Source organism: Juglans regia, chromosome 6 (genome assembly GCF_001411555.2).
Source record: "Juglans regia cultivar Chandler chromosome 6, Walnut 2.0, whole genome shotgun sequence".
NCBI lineage: Eukaryota > Viridiplantae > Streptophyta > Magnoliopsida > Fagales > Juglandaceae > Juglans > Juglans regia.
In genome coordinates, this window is record NC_049906.1 from 9,486,493 (window position 1) to 9,510,336 (window position 23,844).

The 23,844-nt window shown below is 36.3% G+C and overlaps 1 protein-coding gene across 1 annotated transcript; it reads left to right on the forward strand.

Moving 5' to 3' along the window:
* The first annotated feature begins 8,352 nt into the window (after nucleotides 1–8,352).
* On the forward strand, nucleotides 8,353–9,995 carry LOC109019705. The gene is made up of 4 exons (XM_019002055.1): nucleotides 8,353–8,615; nucleotides 8,679–9,169; nucleotides 9,335–9,460; nucleotides 9,778–9,995. Exons 1-4 carry the CDS (start codon nucleotides 8,353–8,355, stop codon nucleotides 9,810–9,812), a joined length of 915 nt encoding a protein of 304 aa, XP_018857600.1. The 3' UTR covers nucleotides 9,813–9,995.
* The last annotated feature ends 13,849 nt before the right edge of the window (nucleotides 9,996–23,844 follow it).

The window sequence follows — 23,844 nt, forward strand, 5'->3', positions numbered from 1 at the left end:
TCTCCCTGATTCTCAATTGGTAATACCTTCGACCTTTGGTCGATCTTGGAAAATACTGATGCTCCTTAAGTTGATTAAACATATCAATACTAGTAAAAGAGTACTTATTCTTTATTGTCACATTATTAAGCTCCAGATAATCTATGCACATCCTAAGAGTCTTTTCCTTCTTAATAAATAATATCAGTGATCTACATAGTGAAAAACTTGGCTTGATAAACCCTTGTCCATAAGCACTTGCAGTTGTTCCTTAAACTCCTTTGGTTCTAATCGCACCATCCAATAGGGAGCCTTGTATATAGGAGTTACTCCTCATTCCAATTCAATTGCAAAATCAATTTCCCGAACAAGAGGTAGCCCTGGGAGATCGTCAGCAAAACCTTCTTGAATCTCCTCAACGAAAGGAATCCCTGTTACCAACCTCGACTCCGTTAGCTTGACACCACCTGAACCAGATATGTTTCCGCTCTACTAACCAAGTCTATCTCTTAGTTTGAATCTTCGATATTATTGTGAGCATCGTCTTAAGTCTACTGCCTAAAAACTCCATACATTTTCCTTGGGGTAGTTGGAAACTGACTACCCAACTTCGACAGTTGATACTCGCGTAGTGTTAGAACAATCAATTCATTCCCAAGATAATGTCAAACCTAAGAAAGTTGAACACTATCAGAATTCGCTTCTAACATCTTCCTCCAAAGTTCAAAGGGCAAACCAAGGCAACCATCAAACATACTATAACTTCTCCATTCGGTAGAGACACTGCCACAAATTGTTGTAGGGACTTTGTTCATAAATTACACATTCGGGTGAATGTAGAAGATATGAATGACTAGGATGCACTTGAGTCAAATAAGGTAAGCATAAAACTCATAAAAGTTGGCTCTTCTTAATAAAGTCAAACGCCTTCAATCCTAATAACATACTCAATAAAATGCAATAATTTACCAAAAATTAAAGCATGTTCGTACCTATGATGACTCCCACTTCCTAGGTCTCTCTGGCCTTCTCATTCACTTCTCCACACGTCAAAGCATAAACTCGCATTAGCACAGAATTCTTTGGCCCATCTTCCTCCATGCGGGCTGGGTCAACCTTCTTGTGCCACATTGTGGCATTCCCTAGCGAAATGCCTTATCTGACCACATTTGTAACAAATGTTGCAACCTTGATGACAATCTTCTTCATGAGACCTATTGCGCTATAAACAGGTTCTCTACCCCCATGCGAACTCTTGTTATTGCTTGTGGTTGTGCCCCAAATCTAGACATGAATTTTTGGGGTGACATAGCTGCTTCCCCAATATAAGTCCTCCTGTTTTAACTCATTGCCATGGACCCCAGGCACAATACTACCCAAGCGCAATACTAACGTTCAGCTATAGAAGCTATTTCCACTAGCCTTTGTAAATTCTTAATCTGATGACAAGCAAGTTGAGCATGAATCTAGGGTTGCAACCCTTCCTAGAAGCATTGCACTCGAATCTCTTTAGTGGATATAAGATGATTGGTAAATCTCCCCGACTCCATAAACTTTGCAATGTACTGCTCCACCGTCATATCGCCTTAGATTAGACTGGCAAACTCCCTTGCCTTTTGTCATCATATGATGTTGGGAAAAAAGTAGTCATCAAACTCTTGCTTAAACCGTCGTTAGGTTTATTGACCCTAGTTCTATGACAGAAGTTATCCCTTCTTCTGTCACTATATTGCTACTTTGTCTTGAAATAGATAGCTTGCATATAAAACATTTGGGTCCTCCATACAATCTCGTATCTCAAATTTCCTTTCGAAATCCATGATCCATTTACTTTCTCTAATAGGCCTTCACTTCCAGACAATTTGAGGGTTCTGTATGCCAATAACCACTTGTACAAGCAACCTCTTTGTCGGCCCACAGTTGTAGCTGGAAGTAGTGCTACTATAAGAACTCTTGTTGACATCCCAACATCTCGATCATGTGTTTAGGGCTTACGCCATGGGATAATTCCCAACGCCATGCGGTAGGACATCTTCGAAAACTTGGTCATAAAGTTCTTCCCAAGGTAATCTTAGTCACATCATTATGTCTTACCTGCCAAAGGTCCAACCTCATTACTTCCAAACATTTCCCTAACTTCCATAACACAAGCTTATCACACCAAGATTAAAGCCTAAGGCTTTGGTACGGTCCCTACTTGACTTTTTGATTTACCAAGAGCTGTAAAAACTTTGAAACCACCGAATATGTGATACCCTCGATCCCACTTGTGATTTGGCAAAATTCTTGACGTCAGGATGTTGGCTAATCAGGTCAAACAGCCCTCACACAATGTGATAACAAGTGTGTGTGTGTGTGTGTGTGTGTGTGTGTGTGTGTTCACATGCTGAGAAACAAGTGTACAATCAATTCGCAATGAAAAATGAGAAAAATGTAGTCATAAAATCTAATTAACAATACCAAAAAATATTTAAATTATATCACCATATTATCCATAAGCTACATGTCTCAGCCTTTAAGAAAAAGAATATTACAATCGTCCCTCAAATTAAAAATTAACAAACTTAGCAATTTAATAAGTTGAAGGGGGAGGGGTCTTGACCTATTTATAGGTCTGGAAGCCCCTTCAAGGGAGCACAATGGTTGGTTCAGATTGGACAAGGTAGGAGGCAATCAAAGACGGTGCGGTCAATGGTGGTGTGTGTGTGTGTGTGTGTGTGATTGGCATGAAGAGGGGTCATGAGAGTATAGGACTCAATGGAGTGGAAGGGAACAGCAGGGAGGAAGAGAGAGAGAGAGAGAAGCAGAAGAGAAGAAGAAAGGATTTACGGTTTTGCTTGAGTGGGTCAAAAGGGCATCATTTTTATGGTGGGCTGAGCTTCACTCGTAACCTCAAAGCTATGAACATCACCAATTAAGTCGCCGCGTAACAAAATAGAAGTATTCAATAAAGATTTCCACGCAAGTTGATACACACCCAAAAATCTTTTTCTTTTTTTTTTTTTTCAAAATATCCATTTTATTAATGTTTGAAATATGGTCTCCCCTAAATGGACCATCCACATACCCTGACTCCCTTCACCACACCACATGCAATGACCCTGCATATGACTTTGCTACAATCGATGCTTAGCTTCGCATTTCTTTCTTGACCATGGTGTCCTCTGGCCTCCTCTATTAGAGAGGCCATGACTTTGGCCCAAGAGTATTACCGTCTCGCTTGAACCCATTGTCATCTATCGATAATCAAAAGAATGTCACTCAGTATTATGTGCTCCCGAGTGTCCCAAGCAGTTCCACCGAGAGTCTCAGCTTGGGGTCATGATACACACATGCCCACATAAGATCATTCAACTCAAAATCCAACAATATTACATAACTCAATTACATGTATAAATCACATTTTGAAGGCAAAGAATTCAGCAAATGATTTACATATCATAAACAACCCAACGATAAGAAAATTTCAGCAACAGTTACATAATGAAAAATAATGCACATGGGGAAATTTCCAGCAAGCATTCACAAGTTGTAATTCAGGGTAAGGGTTGGAATTTCAAGCACATATTCACAAGCTGTAAACCAGTGCAAAAGTTCCAACAATATGACTTCACAAAACCAATGCACACAAATTTTGACACCCCTTTACGACTGAATGATAGTGTGAATAAGGAAAAACTCCCCCTCAATATGACTCGACAACAATCACATTTAAAATAAGAAAGCACAACAATACTTACACAACAAAAGAAACAAATGGATAGCAAGTAAAGGTTCCACAAAGCACCCAAGAACCATCTAGAAACCAATCACGGCAACCCCACCACAAAGACATAAACCAAAATAGAAAACCAACACATCAATTCATAGCTCCCACAGAGGCACACGACCACACATCAGGAATCAATGACAACCGTCCACAACTTCATCCCACGGGCACAAGGCCCAAATCAGAAACCCAACACAATAGTACACAACTAGACCACAGGGACACACGTCCTAAATCAGAAACCTGACACAACAATCCACAACTTCACCACAGGGGCACATGGACCAAATCAGAAACCCAACACAACAACAATTTCACAACTCAGAAGCAAGTGAAAATGGAATTCAATCAACACACAATTATCAATTCGAACAATGGCATTTCAGAGGTAATTAAGTATCGAGCATCACTTACCACTGTGCATAGGGGAGAATTTATGGATGGTCATCAATGTCTCAGGAGCTCACTCTGGTAGCCCACATTTTCAAGTTTGTCCCTTCCTTTGTCCACGACATTACAAAAAATGAGACCCTCCAAATATCAACCGACCATGAAATCACATAACCTACATGTTCTAACATGCAAATAGAGACAAAACCAACTCCCAGTAGGCACCAAATGTACAAGTCAGGAAAATAGCAATGCGATAATGAGACTAACGTTCAAGGGTACCTTACCCATTTCTCGTTACAGTCATCCATAAGATTCAAGAGTGAGGTGGTGCTGCCTAGGAGTGACTTAGATGACAGAGAAACAACGTTAAAAATCAAGTTTCAAAATAGTGAGGTAACACATGGCAGAAGAAACTTAAATTAGACAAAGTGATAGAAAGAGACCAACGTATACCTTGGCGGCAAGAGGTGCACATTATCACCGATGGCTTCTATTGGCTGCGGCCTAAAACCAAGAGAGAGAAAGAGAGCATCTATGGAAGGGAGAGGTCGATGGGTCAAAGAGAGCATGCAAGATAGAGAGAGATAGTGTAACGCCCCAATGGAAAGTCCAAACCACATGGCCTATACACTAAAAGGACTAGTCAACGATACAATTGAAGACCTATTGGAATCTTATAAAGAGTAAGAACTTTTCCTTCCCAAACAATATAAGATCTCATACACCACCTACCTTTACATATCATATGAGGTATCACAATCTCCCCTCCTTAAATTTCCAACATTCTCGTTGGGCTATTCCATCGTAGGTGGGCATGACTCAAGTCCAACATTTCTGGTTAGGATAGGCTCTGATACCATTTGTAATGCCTTAATGGAAGGCCCAAATCACGAGACCTATACTCTAAAAGGATTAGTCAATGATATAATTGGAGTCTAATTAGAACCTTATAAAGAGCAAGAACTTCTCATTTTCAAACAATGTGTGATCTCATTCACTATCTACCCTTACACACCATATGGGGTATGACAAATAGAGATAAAAAAATGCTTACCATGGTTGGACATGGTGTAGAGGTTTCCACTGAGCACAATGGTTGGCCTAGTGGATGGAGTCAAGGGATGGAGCAACAAGAGAGTGGCAGAGAGACAAAAATAGAGGGCGTTTGGGTGCAGGAGAACGAGAGAGAGAGAGTAACAAAACAATGAGGGAGAGACGACAGTATTGACATGCGGCGACTTGGCATGTAGTGGTGGCCAAGACATGTCAGGGAGAGACGGGGAGAGAAACTAATTAAGGGAGGGGGGCACAGAGAACTAGGAGATGGACCTCACATGAGCTCAAGTTCATACATGACCAATTATTTCAAACTCTAGATTTTAATACTTTCCAACTTGAGTTTGTGGGGATGGTAAAGATAACATCAAATGAATAATTTAATCCAGTTATTATGATGTAATCAAGAGATTTGGTTTTTGTAATATGAACAAATTTATCTTATCAGGATATTTGGTTTTTAAAACGATCAAGAGAGTTACGTCCTTGTTTTAACTCCGCATAATTCCCTATAAATTGGGACTTATGTTTTGTATTCAAGCCACTGATAATAATACAAAAGTATCAACAAAGCTCTCTCTCTCTCTCTCATTCTCCATCTCTTTTCCACTTCAACTTCAATTATATTCTCAATTCTATCTTTAAGGCCGATCACTTGGGTACTGATGATCTGCTCCTCTAGTTCTTAATTGGTGTACAAGCATTTCAGTATTTATTGGTATTTGTTTCATCACAACAAAGCTGGTAAATTCTCGATATTTTGAAACGAGTCAATTACATGTTGAGATCAGCTAATTAAGCCCATGACTTCCACTATTTCTTCATCTAATAATTGCTAGCAGTACACGCGCGCAGGTTGGTTTCATGAACTACACCAGAGAAATTCGGAATAATTTTGGATGCTTATTAATTTCCTTCGCAACATGAGTACAGTCGTAAAAGAAACCATTAATTTCTTGGAGACTAACAAGTGAACGAGAGAATATAATGACCAGTATTAGCCACAATTGTTAGGAAAAATTTTATTTTTCAAGCCTGTTTATTGACACACCAAGCACACGACTAATGTAAAAACCTATCACTTCAACTTAGTAAGTGATGTACTCATGTTTATTAACGGACTTATAAGTAGCAGAACTCCTATATATATTGAGGTACGTCTACACAAACAGGGACTCAATAATCATGTCTTGGTAAACAGAAAATAGGTCTTGCACGTCGGTGATCATGTTACTCAGCTAGAAAAGGAATTAAGCTGTGAATCAGAAGACTACACACACATACTTATGGTATTGGAACCTTATTCTGAGTCTTGATTTAAGAAACCTATACGCTATATCCAACTTTATGAGCATATTTCACGACTTCTTCCAGCTCCTCTGCGCTGATGAGTCCATCTCCATTCTCATCAGCGTGGTAGAGAGCACGGTTGAACTCTCCAAACAGGAATAACTGCACCGAGTTGCTGGAAGGCTTTCTTCAATTCTTCCTTGTCCAGGACACCATCACCGTTGACATCTTTTTGCTTGAAAATCAGCTTTAGCTGCTCTTCGTTTAGGCTCAGACGCGCAGCTTTGGGCACCTGAAGAGGCATTTTTGTTTAAGGGGTGTGTCTACAAAAACTTGTAGAAGACTCTGGTGCATGCAATGATACAAGTGAAGTACCAGAGCAAGGACTTGTATTTATACAATTCTAGCTCTAGTTTTGGAGCTCGTGTTTTGGATATTTCTTTATTGTACAAGTGTCATTTGGGGGAAAGATAGAATGTTAGTGTAAATCTCTCTCTCTCTCTCTCTCTCTCTCTCTCTCTCTCTCTATATATATATATATATATATTTCTTACTGCATGCACAATTGATGAGATCTTTGCTTTGGAAAGAGAACGCTTTAAAATTATGTTCCAGGTCCTACCATGATATATATACAGAGATTGTACAATTAATCAGACTTGATCATGATGTCCATGTAATAATTGAATAACTCATGAATCCAATATTAGCCACTTGACTTCAATGTTTTATAAGCATTATATATATATATATATATATATATATATATATATATATATATATACATTGCTATTTACATTTCTCACATGAACAACATTAAGCTGGCTTTTTCCGTCACCGGAAAAAATCACAAAGCTATCGGAAATAAGTTTTTCGGTGATATTTAAATATAACCACATAGTGGTCGCAAATGTCTTAAATATTATTTTTTTAGCGAAATGAGAAACTTGACGCAAATAAGACCTTATTTGCGGCGAAATATTTCGTCAAAAATAATAAATATTTTAACCGAAATAGATGTATTAATAGCATTAAATGCTATTTTGTAGATACTGCATATATATTGAGATGAAACGTATGTACGTACGTTTATACAAATGATCATTAATTAGCAGTACTACTACTATTAATTAGTTCTCGATCGACAACTTTATATATACAAATGATCATTAATTATAAAAAGCACAAAAGTAAGAGAAATATATAGTAAAAGTTATGGCCATTGAAGTTTTACGTGGGTGTTAAATATTTGGCTTATGTACTTAATTTGAATAATTTACACTCATAAATAATATTAATTAATTAAAGAGAAAAATGAAACCCTCAGCTTGCTATGTACTGAAGTTTTCTATTGAATATAAGTACAGAATTATTAATGTTTATGATCATATAGTCAATTATAATAGTGAAACATTTACACCACACACCGTGACACGTACCATCCATGTGACATAATTTAATTTGTAAGATTCAAAGTTTAAAATTTATATTCTAAATCAAATTATACCATCTAAATGATGTGTGGTGTATGTGTTAAAAGTTATTCTGTATATTGTTTATTTTCATTTATGTATATTTTTTGTCTTAAACACGTCAGTAAGTTTGTTAAAGTTTGTTAGGATTCTTTTTGTCCTTTTGCCTCACTGTCAGTATAGAGCAGAGGCCTCGTGTATATAGTGGTCATGACAGGCACCTTTCTAAGACACTGTAATTTGTATTGCCTTCTTACTTTTTCAATAGAGAAGTTTTCTTCACAGCTTCTTCTCTCATTCTTCTATTCTATTCTATTTTTTCCCATGGTATCAGAGAACTCTTGAGAGAAGAGTTTTTTTATTTTTTTGTGGTCCTGCTTTAACAAAATTCTCATGGCTCAACCTCCACCTACTAGAAACCCACCCCCTGGGAACCCACCTACCGCGAACCCAGATCATCCTTCAAACCCTTATTACCTCCATTATTCGGAGAGCCCAAGCACAATGCTTGTTTCCCAACCCCTCTCTGTTTTAGGGGAAAATTACCATTATTGGCGTCAATCCATGCTCATTGCTTTGGAAGCCAAAAACAAGCATGTTTTTCTTGATGGAACTCTTGCTTGTCCTAATCAGAATAACCCTCTTTTTGGAGCTTGGTGCCGTTGCAACAAGATGATTTTCTCTTAGCTTTTAAATGTTGTTTGCAAAGAAATTGCCAGTGTTTTATATATTGCCAATGCCAAAGAAGTTTGGGATGACTTAAGAGATCGTTTCTCTCAAGCTAATGGCCCACGAATATTTCAACTTCAAAGTCAAATTTCTGGTCTCTCTCAAGGGGCTCTTTCTGTTTCTGCCTATTTCACTATTCTGAAAGGGTTGTGGGATGAACTCAGCAACTATAAACCACTCCATGTATGTTCATGTGGTGCCCTCAAAGAAGTTGTTGCTGTTCAACACTCTGAATATGTCATTCAATTTCTAGTTGGTCTTAATGAATCTTTTTCAGCTGTGAGAGCTCAAATCCTCCTTATGGTACCCCTCCCACCCATTAATCAAGTTTTTTCTCTAGTTCATCAAGAGGAAAGACAACGTGAGATTCTTCCCACCCCTCCTGTGGAACCTATAGCTCTTTTATCTCGACAAGACTATATCAAAGCTAATAGACAGCCTTTCTCTCGTGCCAAAGAAAGACCTCTATGTAGCCATTGTGGTATTTTACGTCACTTTGTTGATCGTTGCTACAAAATACATGGTTTCCCACCTGGTTTTAAATTCAAAAATAAACCTTCTGCAGCAACTGTCACTACTGCCTCAGATTCAACTCATGCTTCTTATGATTCTTTGTTTCAATCTAATGTTTCTTCCCCTATGGCAGCATCCACTATGTCCTTCACAACTGAGCAGTACCAACAGTTGATTTCTCTGCTGAATTCAAACTCTGTGCAGCCCACAGGTTCTACTACTCAGTCTGCCAATCTGGCATTTTCTCACAATATCTCAGGTATAGCATGTTTCTCTTCCTCTCATCCCTTATCTTGTTCTTCTACAACCTGGATCATTGACACAGGTGCCTTAGATCATATGATAAATGATCCTTGCCTTTTTACTTCTTCTATACCTTATTCTTCACTTGTCAAACTCCCAAATAACACATCCAAATCTGTTTCTCACATAGGAACAGTTCAGCTTTCCCCTGACTTGATCTTGTTTAATGTCCTTTGTGTTCCTGCTTTCCATTTTAACTTGATTTCAGCTAGTAAACTCAGTGTTGATTCTAACTGTTCTCTTCTTTTCATGCCTACTTCTTGCTTGATTCAGGACCTTACCAGCAAGAGAATAATTGGAGTGGGTGAAGAGCGAGATGGCCTATATTTCTACAAACAAGCAGCCATGAATAACTCTATTTCTAGTATTACAGTTTAACCATGTCTTTTTTATTTATGGCATTTCAGACTTGGGCACATTTCTGCTTCTAAAATCAGTTTGTTACAAAAATTAGACTCCAATATTACTTACTCAAACTCCTTTCATTGTAATACTTGTCCTCTAGCAAAACAGAAACGTTTACCTTTTAATATCAATGATTCTATTGCTTCTCATCCTTTTGATCTCATTCACTGTGATATTTGGGGGCCATTTTCTGTGCCCACTTATTCTGGTTTCAAATATTTTCTCACTATTGTGGATGATTGCACTAGATGTACTTGGACCTACTTGATGAAACATAAATCTGATACTAGGTCCATTCTCAAGTCTTTCTTTGAGCTTGTTTGCACTCAGTTTCACTATGGCATTAAAAGTATTCGAACTGATAATGGCCTAGAATTCCTTATGACAGATTTTTATAATTCTAAAGGTTGCATACATCAAAGATCTTGCATTGAAACACCACAACAAAATGCTAGAGTTGAAAGAAAACATCAAACATTGTTAAACATTGCAAGATCCCTCAGATTCCAATCAGGTGTTCCCTTCTCTTTTTGGGGTGATTGCATAATGACAACTACTTACCTCATAAATAGGATTCCCTCTTCAGTTATAGGTAACATTTCACCCTATGCTGCTCTTTATAAAATCAATCCATCCCTTGATCATCTAAGAGTTTTTGGGTGTCTATGCTATGCTACAACACCCTTTAGTCATAGACACAAGTTTTCACCTCGTGCTAGACAGTGTGTTTTTATTGGTTATCCATATGCTTCAAAGGGTTACAAGCTCTTTGATCTTGTCTCTAAAACAGTTTTTATATCAAGGGATGTAGTATTCCATGAAACAATTTTTCCCTTTATTACTTCTGTTTTGCCACCTCCACCTTCCAATGATCTCTCTCCTCTTGTACTACCATTATCATCACCTGATTCTTCCCATGATTTCTCCTTTCATTCACCTCTTGATTCTGTTTTCACTACACCTTCTCCAGACTCAAATTACTCTCATTCACCTAAAAATATAGAGCCTCCTTTTTCACCTCTTAATCCTCCCATTTTACCTACTCGTGCTTCTACTAGAATTAGAAGAGTTCCTGGCTACTTGTCTGATTTTCATCACAGGCTTCTTCCCTCTCAGATTCCACTTCAGTCTTCCTCTTCTGATGGTCCTCTGCAAGCAGGTACTCCGCATTCACTAGCGTCTACACTTTCTTATCATCAACTTTCACCATCTCATAAAGCTTTCACCCTCAACTTATCTACTATTTCTGAACCAAAATCCTTTAATGAGGCTGTTTGTTATCCTCACTGGAGACAAGCCATGGAAACTGAAATAGCTGCACTAGAAGCAAATAATACGTGGGAATTAACTACTTTACCTGCTGGTAAATCTGCCATTGGATGTCGATGGGTTTACAAAGTTAAACTCAAGTCAGATGGGTCAATTGAGAGATACAAGGCCAGATTAGTGGCCAAGGGTTACACACAATTAGAAGGTTTTGATTATTATGAAACATTTTCTCCAGTAGCTAAAATGGTAACTGTTAAGACAGTTTTGGCCCTTTCTTCCATTTTTAATTGGCATTTAACTCAATTAGATGTCAACAATGCATTCTTGCATGGTGAACTTTATGAAGAAGTTTATATGAACTTACCTCCAGGATTTGCTAAACAGGGGGAGAATCAAAAAGTATGTAAGCTTCTTAAGTCTCTTTATGGCTTGAAACAAGCCTCGAGACAATGGTTTAGCAAATTTTCAGGAACTTTGATCACACATGGGTTCATACAATCAGCTGCAGATCATTCACTTTTCACAAAGGTCACGGGTTCATCCTTTATAGCTCTACTTGTTTATGTAGATGATATTTTGATAGCTTCCAATGACATGAATGCTTTTCAAGAACTCACTCTTTTTCTAAACAGCAAATTCAAATTAAAGGACTTAGGACCTTTAAAATATTTTCTGGGTATTGAGATAGCTAGGTCAGCTAGTGGAATCATACTCAGCCAAAGAAAATATGCACTAGAGATTCTTGAAGACAGTGGAATGCTGGGAAGTAAAGTGCAGAATTTTCCAATAGAGCAGAATTTGAAACTCAGCAAGTTAGAGGGAAATTTGCTTGATGATCCAACAACATACAGGAGGCTAATTGGTCGATTAATATATTTAACCATTACAAGGCCCGATATTTCATATTTAGTGCAAGTTCTTTCTCAATTCATGGACAAACCCAGTCATACACATCTTGCAGCAGCAAATAGAGTACTTCAATACATCAAAGGTACTCCTAGACAAGGCCTCTTTCTGTCCTCAAAATCAAAGTTACACTTAAAGGCCTTTGCAGATGCAGACTGGGCAGGCTGTGTAGACACTAGGAGAAGTGTCACCGGTTTTTGTATTTTTCTTGGGGACTCACTGATCTCTTGGAAATCCAAGAAGCAATCAACTGTCTCTAGAAGTTCTGCAGAGGTAGAATATAGATCTATGGCATCAACAGTTTGTGAATTAATATGGCTGTTCCAGTTACTCAAAGACTTACATGTCCCTCACTCACATCCAGCCTTGCTATTTTGTGACAACCAAGCAGCATTGCATATAGTGGCTAACCCCGTCTTCGATGAGAGGACAAAGCACATTGATATAGACTACCATATAGTAAGGGAGAAGCTTCAAGCTGGTTTGATCAAGACATTGCATGTTAAAAGCAATATGCAACTGGCAGATGTCTTTACCAAGGCTCTGGGACAGCAACAATTCAAGGCCTTAATTTCCAAGATGAGACTATTGAATATACATAGTCCATCTTGAGGGGGAGTGTTAAAAGTTATTCTGTATATTGTTTATTTTCATTTATGTATATTTTTTGTCTTAAACACGTCAGTAAGTTTGTTAAAGTTTGTTAGGATTCTTTTTGTCCTTTTGCCTCACTGTCAGTATAGAGCAGAGGCCTCGTGTATATAGTGGTCATGACAGGCACCTTTCTAAGACACTGTAATTTGTATTGCCTTCTTACTTTTTCAATAGAGAAGTTTTCTTCACAGCTTCTTCTCCCATTCTTCTATTCTATTCTATTTTTTCTCAGTAAGACCTTTAAATAGAATTATTCGTAATTAATGAAATTACAATATTAATAATTAATTAATGTTCTTCATCATCTCAAATGCATTTCCATCTCCTCTGATTTTGGTGCCTTCACGGCCAGTACCCTTTGATCTCTTCCTCTGCACACTCTCTTCAGCCTTTTCCTCATGATCCCTTTGATAAAATTCAAACATATAAAACTCCCAACATGTAAAGCACGAAAGATGGTGAGAGTAATATATTATCTGAGGCAGAGCATCTTTTTTTTTTTTTTCCAGTAATTTAAAATCTGCAGGTCCTCTAATTTTCCATCATAAGGGGTTCGTAAGCATGCATTAATGATGCATGCTATCCACACCTAAAGAGGATGATTCTATTTTCTAAACCGAAAAGTTGTATTCCTATAGAGATAAGTGGGACTGAAACAAAAAGAGGAATTTATTAAGCTGGAATCGTTCAAAGAAAGCTAAACTGCATGTGGTTATCCCGTACGTGCATGATCATGAGAAATATATTCTTTTTGGAATAATGGAGAATGCTTTCGAATCTTGAAAGAAAATGGACCCTCGATCCTTGCATTTTATAAGCTAGTGATCAGCACGTGCATGATGATCATCATGATCTAGTCCCGTCATTATCTTGATCAGATTCCATGAAGCTGCTACCGAGCAATATTACTAATTTTCTATTAGCTTTTGACTGAGGATTCTAAATTTTGGATTCTGGGAATTCTTTTTTATGACCATTATCTTTTTCTTTTCTTTTTTTATGTTTCGGATCCAATTCTTATAACTTCCTTATTGATCAACACAAAGTCCGTAAAAAGTCGATCAAGGAATTAATGCCCACCTTTAATGGTGTTTATACATGCTGCATGTAAATCATGTGATAAATATATATATATATATATATATATATATATATATATATATACACACACCAATACAAGATATATATATTATTTCTGGGATACTTAACTATATATTTGCTGTATGCGACAGGAAAATACGAATCCACATCTAAAGTGAAAAACGACCGGATAAGCCAAACTCTAAATTAGAATAGCATTTTATTCGCCAGAATAAAATTATTGGAGCAATATCTGAAATGTGGTCCAAACTTTTTTATTTCAACTTTAACCGACTCTAGACATGGATGATAGGAGCTACCTAGCAAAAGGTTGAAGACTGAATACGAATCCTCCTTTTGTTTATACTTTTCTACTTATTGATCTATATCTATCTATCTATATATATATATATATATGCGCTCGCACGCGCGCATGCGTGCATATATATCATGTTAAACGATTCTCTAGAACCAAGCTGTAAAAGATATTGGATATCTTGGTTACTTCTTAGTTATTTAAGCTACTTCTGTCGGCCGCTTCGGCCACGTTTTAACCAAGTTGTAGAATACTCACACCCTCCTCCATATAAACGGGAAAATACTTGATTATTAATTGGAATAAATCATGTGATATAGAAAAAGAAAGACAAAAGAGTTATATAGGAAAGAATATGAAATGTTAAAACAACCTCAGTTATGTTTTCTACATTACTCATGAAATCTGTATAGAGAAAGTATTTTCTGTCATGACTGACGTAGATATGAGCAATATTTTGACATTTTAACTGTACAAAAAGAGCAAATATGAAATCTAAAAAATTATGCATGTTATATGAAAATGCTCTGAATCCATTTTGATTATGTGAAGATGCTCTGAATCTACTTTGATCATGTGAAAATAGTACGAATTTGTTCCGTACTCTGTTTTGGTATAATGTGGCATATGAAAAGCCGTTGGCATGATATTATAATTCTATTTTTTTATTATTTTATGGTTTTGATCTGATAATTCTAATTCTATTATATGGTCGGTACCAACATTTATATTTCTGAGTGCACCCACTTTGGAAGCAAAATAGTTCTTCTATGTAGTCTTTCCTCTGTGCACACTCGGGGCTCCGAGAATGAATAAGGAGAGAATTCACATTCTGATACTGCCTGGTTTGGTCACCAGGAATAGCATAACCCTAGCATGAGAGTTAAACATAATCTCTATTTCTGATATGATGCTCTAATATGTTATGATATGATAAGATAATGATAATGTTCAATTATGCTATGCCAAAGTGGTTTTGAATATGAACATTTTGAATTGTCGCTCTGATATTCTGATAACACGATTTTGAAATCTACATTCTGAAACTGAAAATGTTTTGTTCTGCATTGTGAACTATGTGAAAAGACTCATATTTACATACTAGTATATATTATCTGTTTACTGAGTTATTGATAACTCGCACCTTAGATGATATTAATAGTTCAATTGGGGATCAGGAATAGGAAACGTGAGCAAGATTAACAGAGGATAGGAAGTTGAGTACCTAAGGGTACCATTGCTATTAGAGGATTTCAGTCTAGTTTCCATTATGTTATTTGGCTTATTGAGACTTAAGTAATTATCAGTTTATTATGTTGAGGTTATTGACAGATTGTGGAAATGCGGATTTATGTTATTGGGTTTATCACATTGATGACCTTGTGGAGGAAATGTATGCATTAAGTTGAAATAGATGAATTTATGTTTTGTTTTGGAGCTTTTGGAAAATTATATTTGTATTGAGAGACATGATTATAGGTTACAAGCAGTAATTCTCCGACCCATTTGGGTACAGAGTGTTACAATATATATGTGTGTGTGCGCGCACGCGCGCGTGCAAGAGGCCGGCCTCAGCCTCGTTTTAACCAAGCTGTAGAATATTCACACCCTCCTCCATATACACGGGAAATTAAATACTTGTTTATTAATTGTAATAAATCATGTAATATAGAAAAATTAGAAAGATAAAGAGTTATATAGGAAAGAATGTGAAATGTTCTGAACTTTTAAAATTCCAATTTATTGAGTATTTACTTACATATATATGTCATGACCATTCAAATTATTTTAACTTAAATAACAAAACTCGTGATCATTTAATATAAAAGGGGATAGCGTGGAGCAATATATATATAGGAGAAAAAGTGATAATTCAAAAATTATATATGATATAGAAGAAGAAAACTATTTTCAATCAAGCGAAAACAAAATGACCAATAATAAATTCAACTCAGATAACGATTGAAGTGGCGCAACAAAAGTAAAAAGGATTGCTTCGAAAACTATATATGTAATAGATGACATCTAGAAGATTATTAATTAAGGAGAGTATTTTCACAAAATCTTCTTAATTTGATCTACATTTGCACATTGTCAAATGCAAGTGGGAATTTGAGTCATAACACAAGGTGGATGACCTTATTTGTTGTACGTAGTGACTATGGAGTGCCCAAAGGTGTGAATGGTGGCAATGCAATGTGTTTTTTCACATCACGTTTGTGATCGTCTTCAACGTCGTGCCATTTATGAATTAAAACAATCGCCACAAGCTTGGTTTTCAAAGTCTCAACTCATCATGTCTTCTAGCTAGAACTTATATTGCTTGACTTCTAGGGCAAATAACTCTCTGTTTATCCTTTTAGAATTCAGTATTTTCCTTAATCATTCTTATATACTGCATATTGCTGGAAAAAATCTATTAATTGCAAGTCTTTGCAAGTCAACATGTTTGGAGCTAATAAGCCCATCACTTCCCCTACGTACATAACCATGACAAGCCTTAAAAAAAAAAAAAAAAAAAAAAAACACCAATATAAGTTGCGAAGAGACTAACAAGAGAATGAGAGATAATGACTAGTATTAGTCAAGGATTATTATATTGAGGTACGTACGTACAAGTTTATAACCACATGACAAACAGGAGCTGAAAATTGAATGACCCAAACATCATGTACACACATAACCACACAAACAGGAGCTGAGAATTGAAAGACCATGCAAACATCATGTACACACATGATCACACACTACTCATGATCGTAGTGTATATATGCGCCTTATTCTCATGATGGGTTAATTTTGAGAAACCCTAGCTATATATGCCTCAAAATCCTCTTCCCAAAGCATATTCAACAACTCCACGCAGTTCCTGATCATGATCATCTACGCTAATGAGTCTATCTCCATTCCTATCAGCATGGTTGAGAGCATGTTTAGCTCTTTTTGTGGGAATTATTGAACCGAGTTCCTTGAAGCCTGCCTGCAGCTCTTCCTTACTCAGGAAACGATCTTTGTTGGCATCTTTATTTCTGAAATATGACATTAAGCGCTTCTCGTCATGAGGCAAATCTTCCTCGTGAGGCAATGCTTTGGGCACTTGAAGAGTCATGTTTTCGAAAGGGCTTGGCTACAAAAGCTTTTAGGCTCTAATTTGGCACAATGATACAATTGAAAGTACAGAGCAAGGACTTTTATATATACCGTTCCAACCCTAATTTTGGAGCTCGTGTTTTTGTTTTTCTTTGAGTGTACGTTCTTTATTCTATACGCTTTTATGGGTGGAAAGAATATTTTCATAACTCTAATTATATTCCTAGCTAACGTGCTTGTAAGATGATATTTTTTTTTAAGCTTAGTAAGAAGGGTACGTAGGAGGGCCACCCCACTAACGGTAATACGAACACACCCATAATGGATTAAATTGAAGAACATGCATAGTGCATCGCTGGCCACCCGGCCCACTACCGTAGTGGCGACTAGCTAGCTAGCAACCTCATTTTGCTGCTACTTCGGTGCTAGTTGAAGGTGGTCACCTGCCACTCCGCGTATTGAATGTGATCACCACCACCTACCCAGTTGGATCATGCTTTGGTCGGTTCTGATTTGTTTTTATTATTATTTTACATATATCTTAAAAATAATTCGACGTAAACGAGTATATTTAGAAAATCATAAAACCCCTTTCTATCCATGTAATTTTATTGGAGTTACACTACTTCCGATACTACAAGAAAAATGATCATTTATGATGAATTATATGCGATGAGAATGACTATTTACAACCAAAACAAATATATTTTGACATAAAATAATTATTTTCATATATAATAAATGGCCACAACTGAGCAATTTTTTTGTAGTACTATATAAATATATATATTGTGATATCCTATATTATAATGTATTTTATTTTAATTGAAGGATTATTAGTTTTATTTATTTAGTTTAAAGATTGATTCTCTTGTTTTAAATTTATCAGATTTCTCGTTAGATTTATTTTATAATTTTTTTTAAGTTGTGAAATTTACTTTGATGTGCTTTCTCGGTATTAATTATTGTTTTTACATTTAAATTACTTTTTACTTTAAATTAGTTTAATATTGGACTTTAAAATTATTGTATTGCTAAATCTTTATTATTATTTTATTTTAACTAGTCACTGCATTTAAATTATTTTTATTCAACTTACTATTTTGAAATTATTTTCGTTGGATAATTTTTGTGACCCAAATTGTGAGGATTAAATCTCATTTCTTTTCCTCACCTTTTCTTTTTCCCTCTTTTTCTTTTCCTTCTTCTCTTTCTTTTTCTCCTCATTTTCTCCTCTGCTTCTTTCCTCTCCCACACGTGACTTCTCCCTCTCTTCCCTGTCCGCACGCCGTCCACCACAGCGCCGCCGTGCGCCACCCATTGTCATCACCTCCCCTCCCATTTTCTTCCCCTCCGGCCGGTGACCATACCCTCCAATTTCTAGCCCCTCTCGTGCAGCCGTGAGCTCCCACGGACGGCTTCAAGCCGCAGCATTCCTTGCACCACTGTCGCGCCACCTCCGGCCACCATCTCGTCACCTTGTCATCCTTGACCTCCCAGCAACCTAAACCACTCATCCTAAGCTCCGATCCGTCACTGGTGAAGCTCCACCATCTACTTTTCTGATTTGAGCATTTTTACCTCCAAACACCTCCCACGCCACCACCCATGGCCAACCACCACCACCATTAGCTTCACCAGCATCCCTAAGTTTTTCCCTAGTAATCTCATGTCTTCGTTTGTCTCCGTTCAAAATATAGCATTTTGAGACCCACGGCCATAGTGCATTTTGCACTGTTACGTTGTTGTGCCACCTCTTCTAACACCTTCATGATCCTTCAAAAATTATACTAAGCATTGAAAGTATTTTCCCAAAGAACGTTTGAGATTTAAATGTATTTTTGAACTAACTCATATTTATTGTGAACTGGTTGGTTGTGCCAGATTGAGTTCGAGGAGTAAGGGGGTCGGTTGGATTGGATGATGAAGTTGTTTGTGTGATTGGTTTATGCTGTAAGATTTATTGGCTGTTTCGAGTTTAAATATGAGTGTTTTGAGTTTGACGTTGATTATAGTGGATATTGATGATTTTAGAAAGTGATGATATATTTTGAGATTATGAAAGTTTTAGGTTTTGTGGAATTAAAATAGATTATTTTAAAAGTTTAGGCTTAAATATCGAAATACGTGATTGATTGAAAATTTACAGAAACTATGTGATTATTCTTATAGGTAATAATTAATATTTGTTCGGCATTGTTGACGAAATTATGAAAAGCTAAGAAGTCCAGGAAAGCAGGGTTCCTATGCTAAACTTTGCATAAAAATTAATAAAAGGAGCTGAGGTTATTTTTTTGGAAAAATATGCATATTTTGTTATGAAAATAAATTTGAAACGACCTTAGTTATTTGTTCTGCATGACTCATAAAATTTTGTATAAGAATAAAGTATAACTTTCTGTCATGGCTGGTGTAGACATGAGCAAAGTTTTGGCATTTTGTTTCTAAAATATGCAAAAGAGAGCGAATATGAAAAATTGTGCATAAATTATATTTTTGTGATCTGATTTTGTTCTATTCTGAAAATATTTTGTAGTCTGATGTGATATGATGTGATTTCTGAAACCTCTGCCATGACATTCTATTTCTATTTTATTCTGACCTTACCACGAGTGTAAAACTGTGGCCTTTGTTTGCGGGTTGGTACCAACTTTTCTGTTTCTGGTGCACTCACTTTGGAAACAAAGTGGTTTTCTACGTGGGCTCCGAGAATGATAAGGGGAAGATTCACATTTTGTTTCTGCTCGGTTGGCAGCTGGGGTTTGCACAACCCTACCACGGGGGTTAAACATGGAATTCTGTTCTGATATGATATTTCAGTTATGTTGTGCCAATGGAATTTTGAATAATAATATTTTTAAACTTTCGCTCTGATATTTTTGATAACATGTTCTGACTCTGCATTATGAAAATAAAGTGTTTTGTTCTGCATTCTGAACTCTGTAAATGCTCATGTTTGCATACTAGTATATGTTCTCTGCTTACTGAGTTGTTGATACTCACCCCCTTTATCTTCACAATATTTTCAGATAATTTTGTATTTTTCAGCTGAGGATCAAGACTATGAAGCATTGAGTGAGATGACTTAAGAATAGTGGATTAAGAATAAAAAGTTTTCAATGAATATTGGTGATTTTTGTTAATTATATTGTTGAAATATGAGTTTAAGTGACATGTAGAGAAGTTGATATTTTTTAGGTTACTGTATTGAGGATTTGATATATGAGTTTGTGTAGTTAATTAAATTTGAGGTGTTTACGTTTGATTTAGAGCTTTTGAAAGTATATTATCAGTGTTGGAGTTGATTATCAGGTAACATGAGTTAACTCTCCCGACCCTCAAGGACGGGGCATTATATATATATATATATATATATATATATATATATATATATATATGCCCCCAAATTGAGCCACTAGGCTTCATACTTTAGAAACCAATTATTCCTTGCCCCAAACTTCAGGATTATCCATCGGTAGTGTTATCTAGTACTACTCCTCGCCTTGGCTCAGTCCACACTTGTACACAATTGAATACGATTCAGTTTATTCTCTACTCAAAAGCTCCAATTTCTGGACCACCCTGTACCTAACAAAGATTCCATCAAAATCTTTCAATAATTCACACATATGGTACTTCTTGATTTTGTTGAAGGATATATGATGTGAAACTCTCTTCTGTAAATGCTAGCTATGTCCATGCAACAACGCTCTCCTTTGTTAAGGGGAAGCTCAAAATCCCCGTAACACTATAACTAGCATTATAGATTTTAAATCCTTACCCTTTGATCTCTTCCTCTGCCCACTCTCCGCAGCCAGCTTTTCCTCATCTCTTTGATCATAAAATTCAAGCCTATAAAACGGCCAACAATATGTAAAGCATGAAAGATGGTGAGAGTAATAAATTATTTGAGACAGAACATGATCGTGTTTTTTTAGAGTAATTTATAATCTGCATGCCGGTTTTCCCCATCATAAGGTGTACGTAAGCATGCATTGTCATCCACACCAAAAGATTAGGATGAATCTATTTTCTAAAAGGAAAGCTGGTTGTATTCCTCTAAAGATCATAAGTGGGGACTGAAACATAAAGAGGAAACTAAGCTAGAATCATTCAAAGAAAAGCACTGTATGTGATGCTCAAGAGCATATGATCATGAGATATATATTCTTTTGGAATGGGAATGCTTGTACCTGCAGCATGCTTGGATATTATAGCTTTTGAAACTTTAAAGCATCATGATCATTATCGTTTTCTTTTCTTTTCTTTTCTTTTTATGGTTGGGATCCAATTCTAACCTCCTTATTCGACAATAAAGTACGTAAACAGTCGAAGGAATCAATGCGCACCTGTAATGGCGTTTATAAATGCTGCGTGTAAATTAATGTGATATTGTCAGTATCAACTGACCCACTAGCTTGATGTCTTATTCATACTTTAGAATCCAAATATTACTTGGACCCAAACATGCATGAGGAAGTGTTATCTTTTTATCGTGTCTTGGCTCATTATATATATATATATATTTATATATATACGTACAGATCCAACATATATTGGGGGACCCAAATATATTTGCTGAATGCGAATGCAAAATAAAAAAACCACATTCAAAGTGCAAAATGCATTTTATTGTCCAAAAGAAAATTGGAGCATCTGCATGCAATGTACGTGGTCCAAACATTTTTTATTCCCTTTAACCCGCGACCTTTAGATATGGACCATGCTGATGCAGCATTTCCAGTTAAAGGATTCTATAGTTCCCGATCGACCACCTCCACTGATATGTATTTTACAACTTGGTTTTAGGGCATCTAAGGCTGATATATCAATATGTTAATGTACCTATATGTTGCGTCGACGTTTCATATGCGAGCAATTGATGCAGGGAAAAATTATAATTGACATTATACATTTAAGCAAATTAGACATATAAAACCGACGAGAACCGGTCAACTTCATCCTGAAGTTTACCATGTAAAAAAACTCGACTCTCAAGACAGTTTCCACGCAAGTTGAAACATATCCAAAATCCCTTTTTATTTTAAAACAAAAAAAGAAATCCAATTTATTAATGTCTATACCATGGTCTCCTACTAAAACAGATTTTTCAGAGTAATTTTAGAGAAAAGCCACTATAGCAGTGCACACTTTGCACTCACTGCGTGGCTGCTTCTAGTTGATTGTTTCCAACACTCACTTGGGGAGATGTGTGGTCTAGATGATCCCACATCATGTATGTAAAATGGATGCTCTCAATAGTGGCTTCTATCTATATTTATTCTTTCATTTATTGTGAGAGATGAAACCGGCACAAAACAGTCAAAAACATTTTTGTGACGGTTGGAAGTTTGTCGCAAGTTGCAACATTCAAACATGAAGAGATTTTGTGATAGTTGAATTCTGTCACAGAAAGTACATTCGAACGTCAATAATAACGTTTGAACTACACACATTCAGACATTTGTGATATGATGTTTGAATTTTGCATTTGCACGTTAATGGACAATTGTATGAACGTCAAAGATAAAAGGTTTGAATGGTTTGTAAATACGTTCTATAACGCCCCGATCCCTGAGGATCGGAGAGTTAGCTCTTAATACTTAATATCAACTTCAATAGCACAACTATAAAATCCAGAAAACTCCATAAAATATTAATTCATTTACTCAACCCAAATATCTATGTTCATTCATAGGGACAATAAAGAAATTCTCAATAACATAAATTAAAAACTCTTCAAAAACTCTAGAATATCCTTAACTCACCAAATCAAAATAACCGAAAATAAATCAATTTACTAACTACGACTCTCAAATAAGTACTTGTACCCTCAGCCACTTATTCCACTACGATCATCACACCATGCTAAAACTTCATACTCTTGTTCTCCAGCTGAACCATCAAAATTATCTGAAAAATATTTGGAGATTAGGAGTGAGTTATCAACAACTCAATAAGCAAAGAACATATACTAGTGTGCAAAAATGAGCATTTACAGAGTTCATAATGCAGAAGAAAATACTTTTACTTTCAGAATGTAGAATCAGAACATGTTATCAAAATATTAGAGCGAAAGTTTCAGAAAATATTCTTATTCAAAGTCTTTTGGCATAGCATAACTGACCACCATCATACCAGAACATCATATCACATTAGAGGCCATGTTTAACCCTCGTGGTAGGGTTGTACAAACACTAGTAGCTAACTGAGCAGAAACAGAATGTGAATCTTCCCCCTATTTATTCTCGGAGCCCCAAGTGTGCACACAGGAAAAACTACCAGAAAAACCACTTTGTTTCCAAAGTGAGTGCACCAGAAACAGAACAGTTAGTATCAACCGAAACAGAAGCCACTATTAGCAGCTGTGGTAGGTCAAACAAATCACCATCCACAAACCAAATCTAGATTCAGAATGTCATGCCAAAATTTTTCAGAAATCACATCATATAAGATTATAAAACATCTTCAGAACAGAATAGAATCAGATCACAAAAATATAACTTATGCACAAAATTTCATATTCACTCTCTTTTGCATAGTTCATAAACAAAATACCAGAAAATAAGCTCATGTCTGCACCAGTCATGCCATAAAATACTTTATTCTTATACATAATT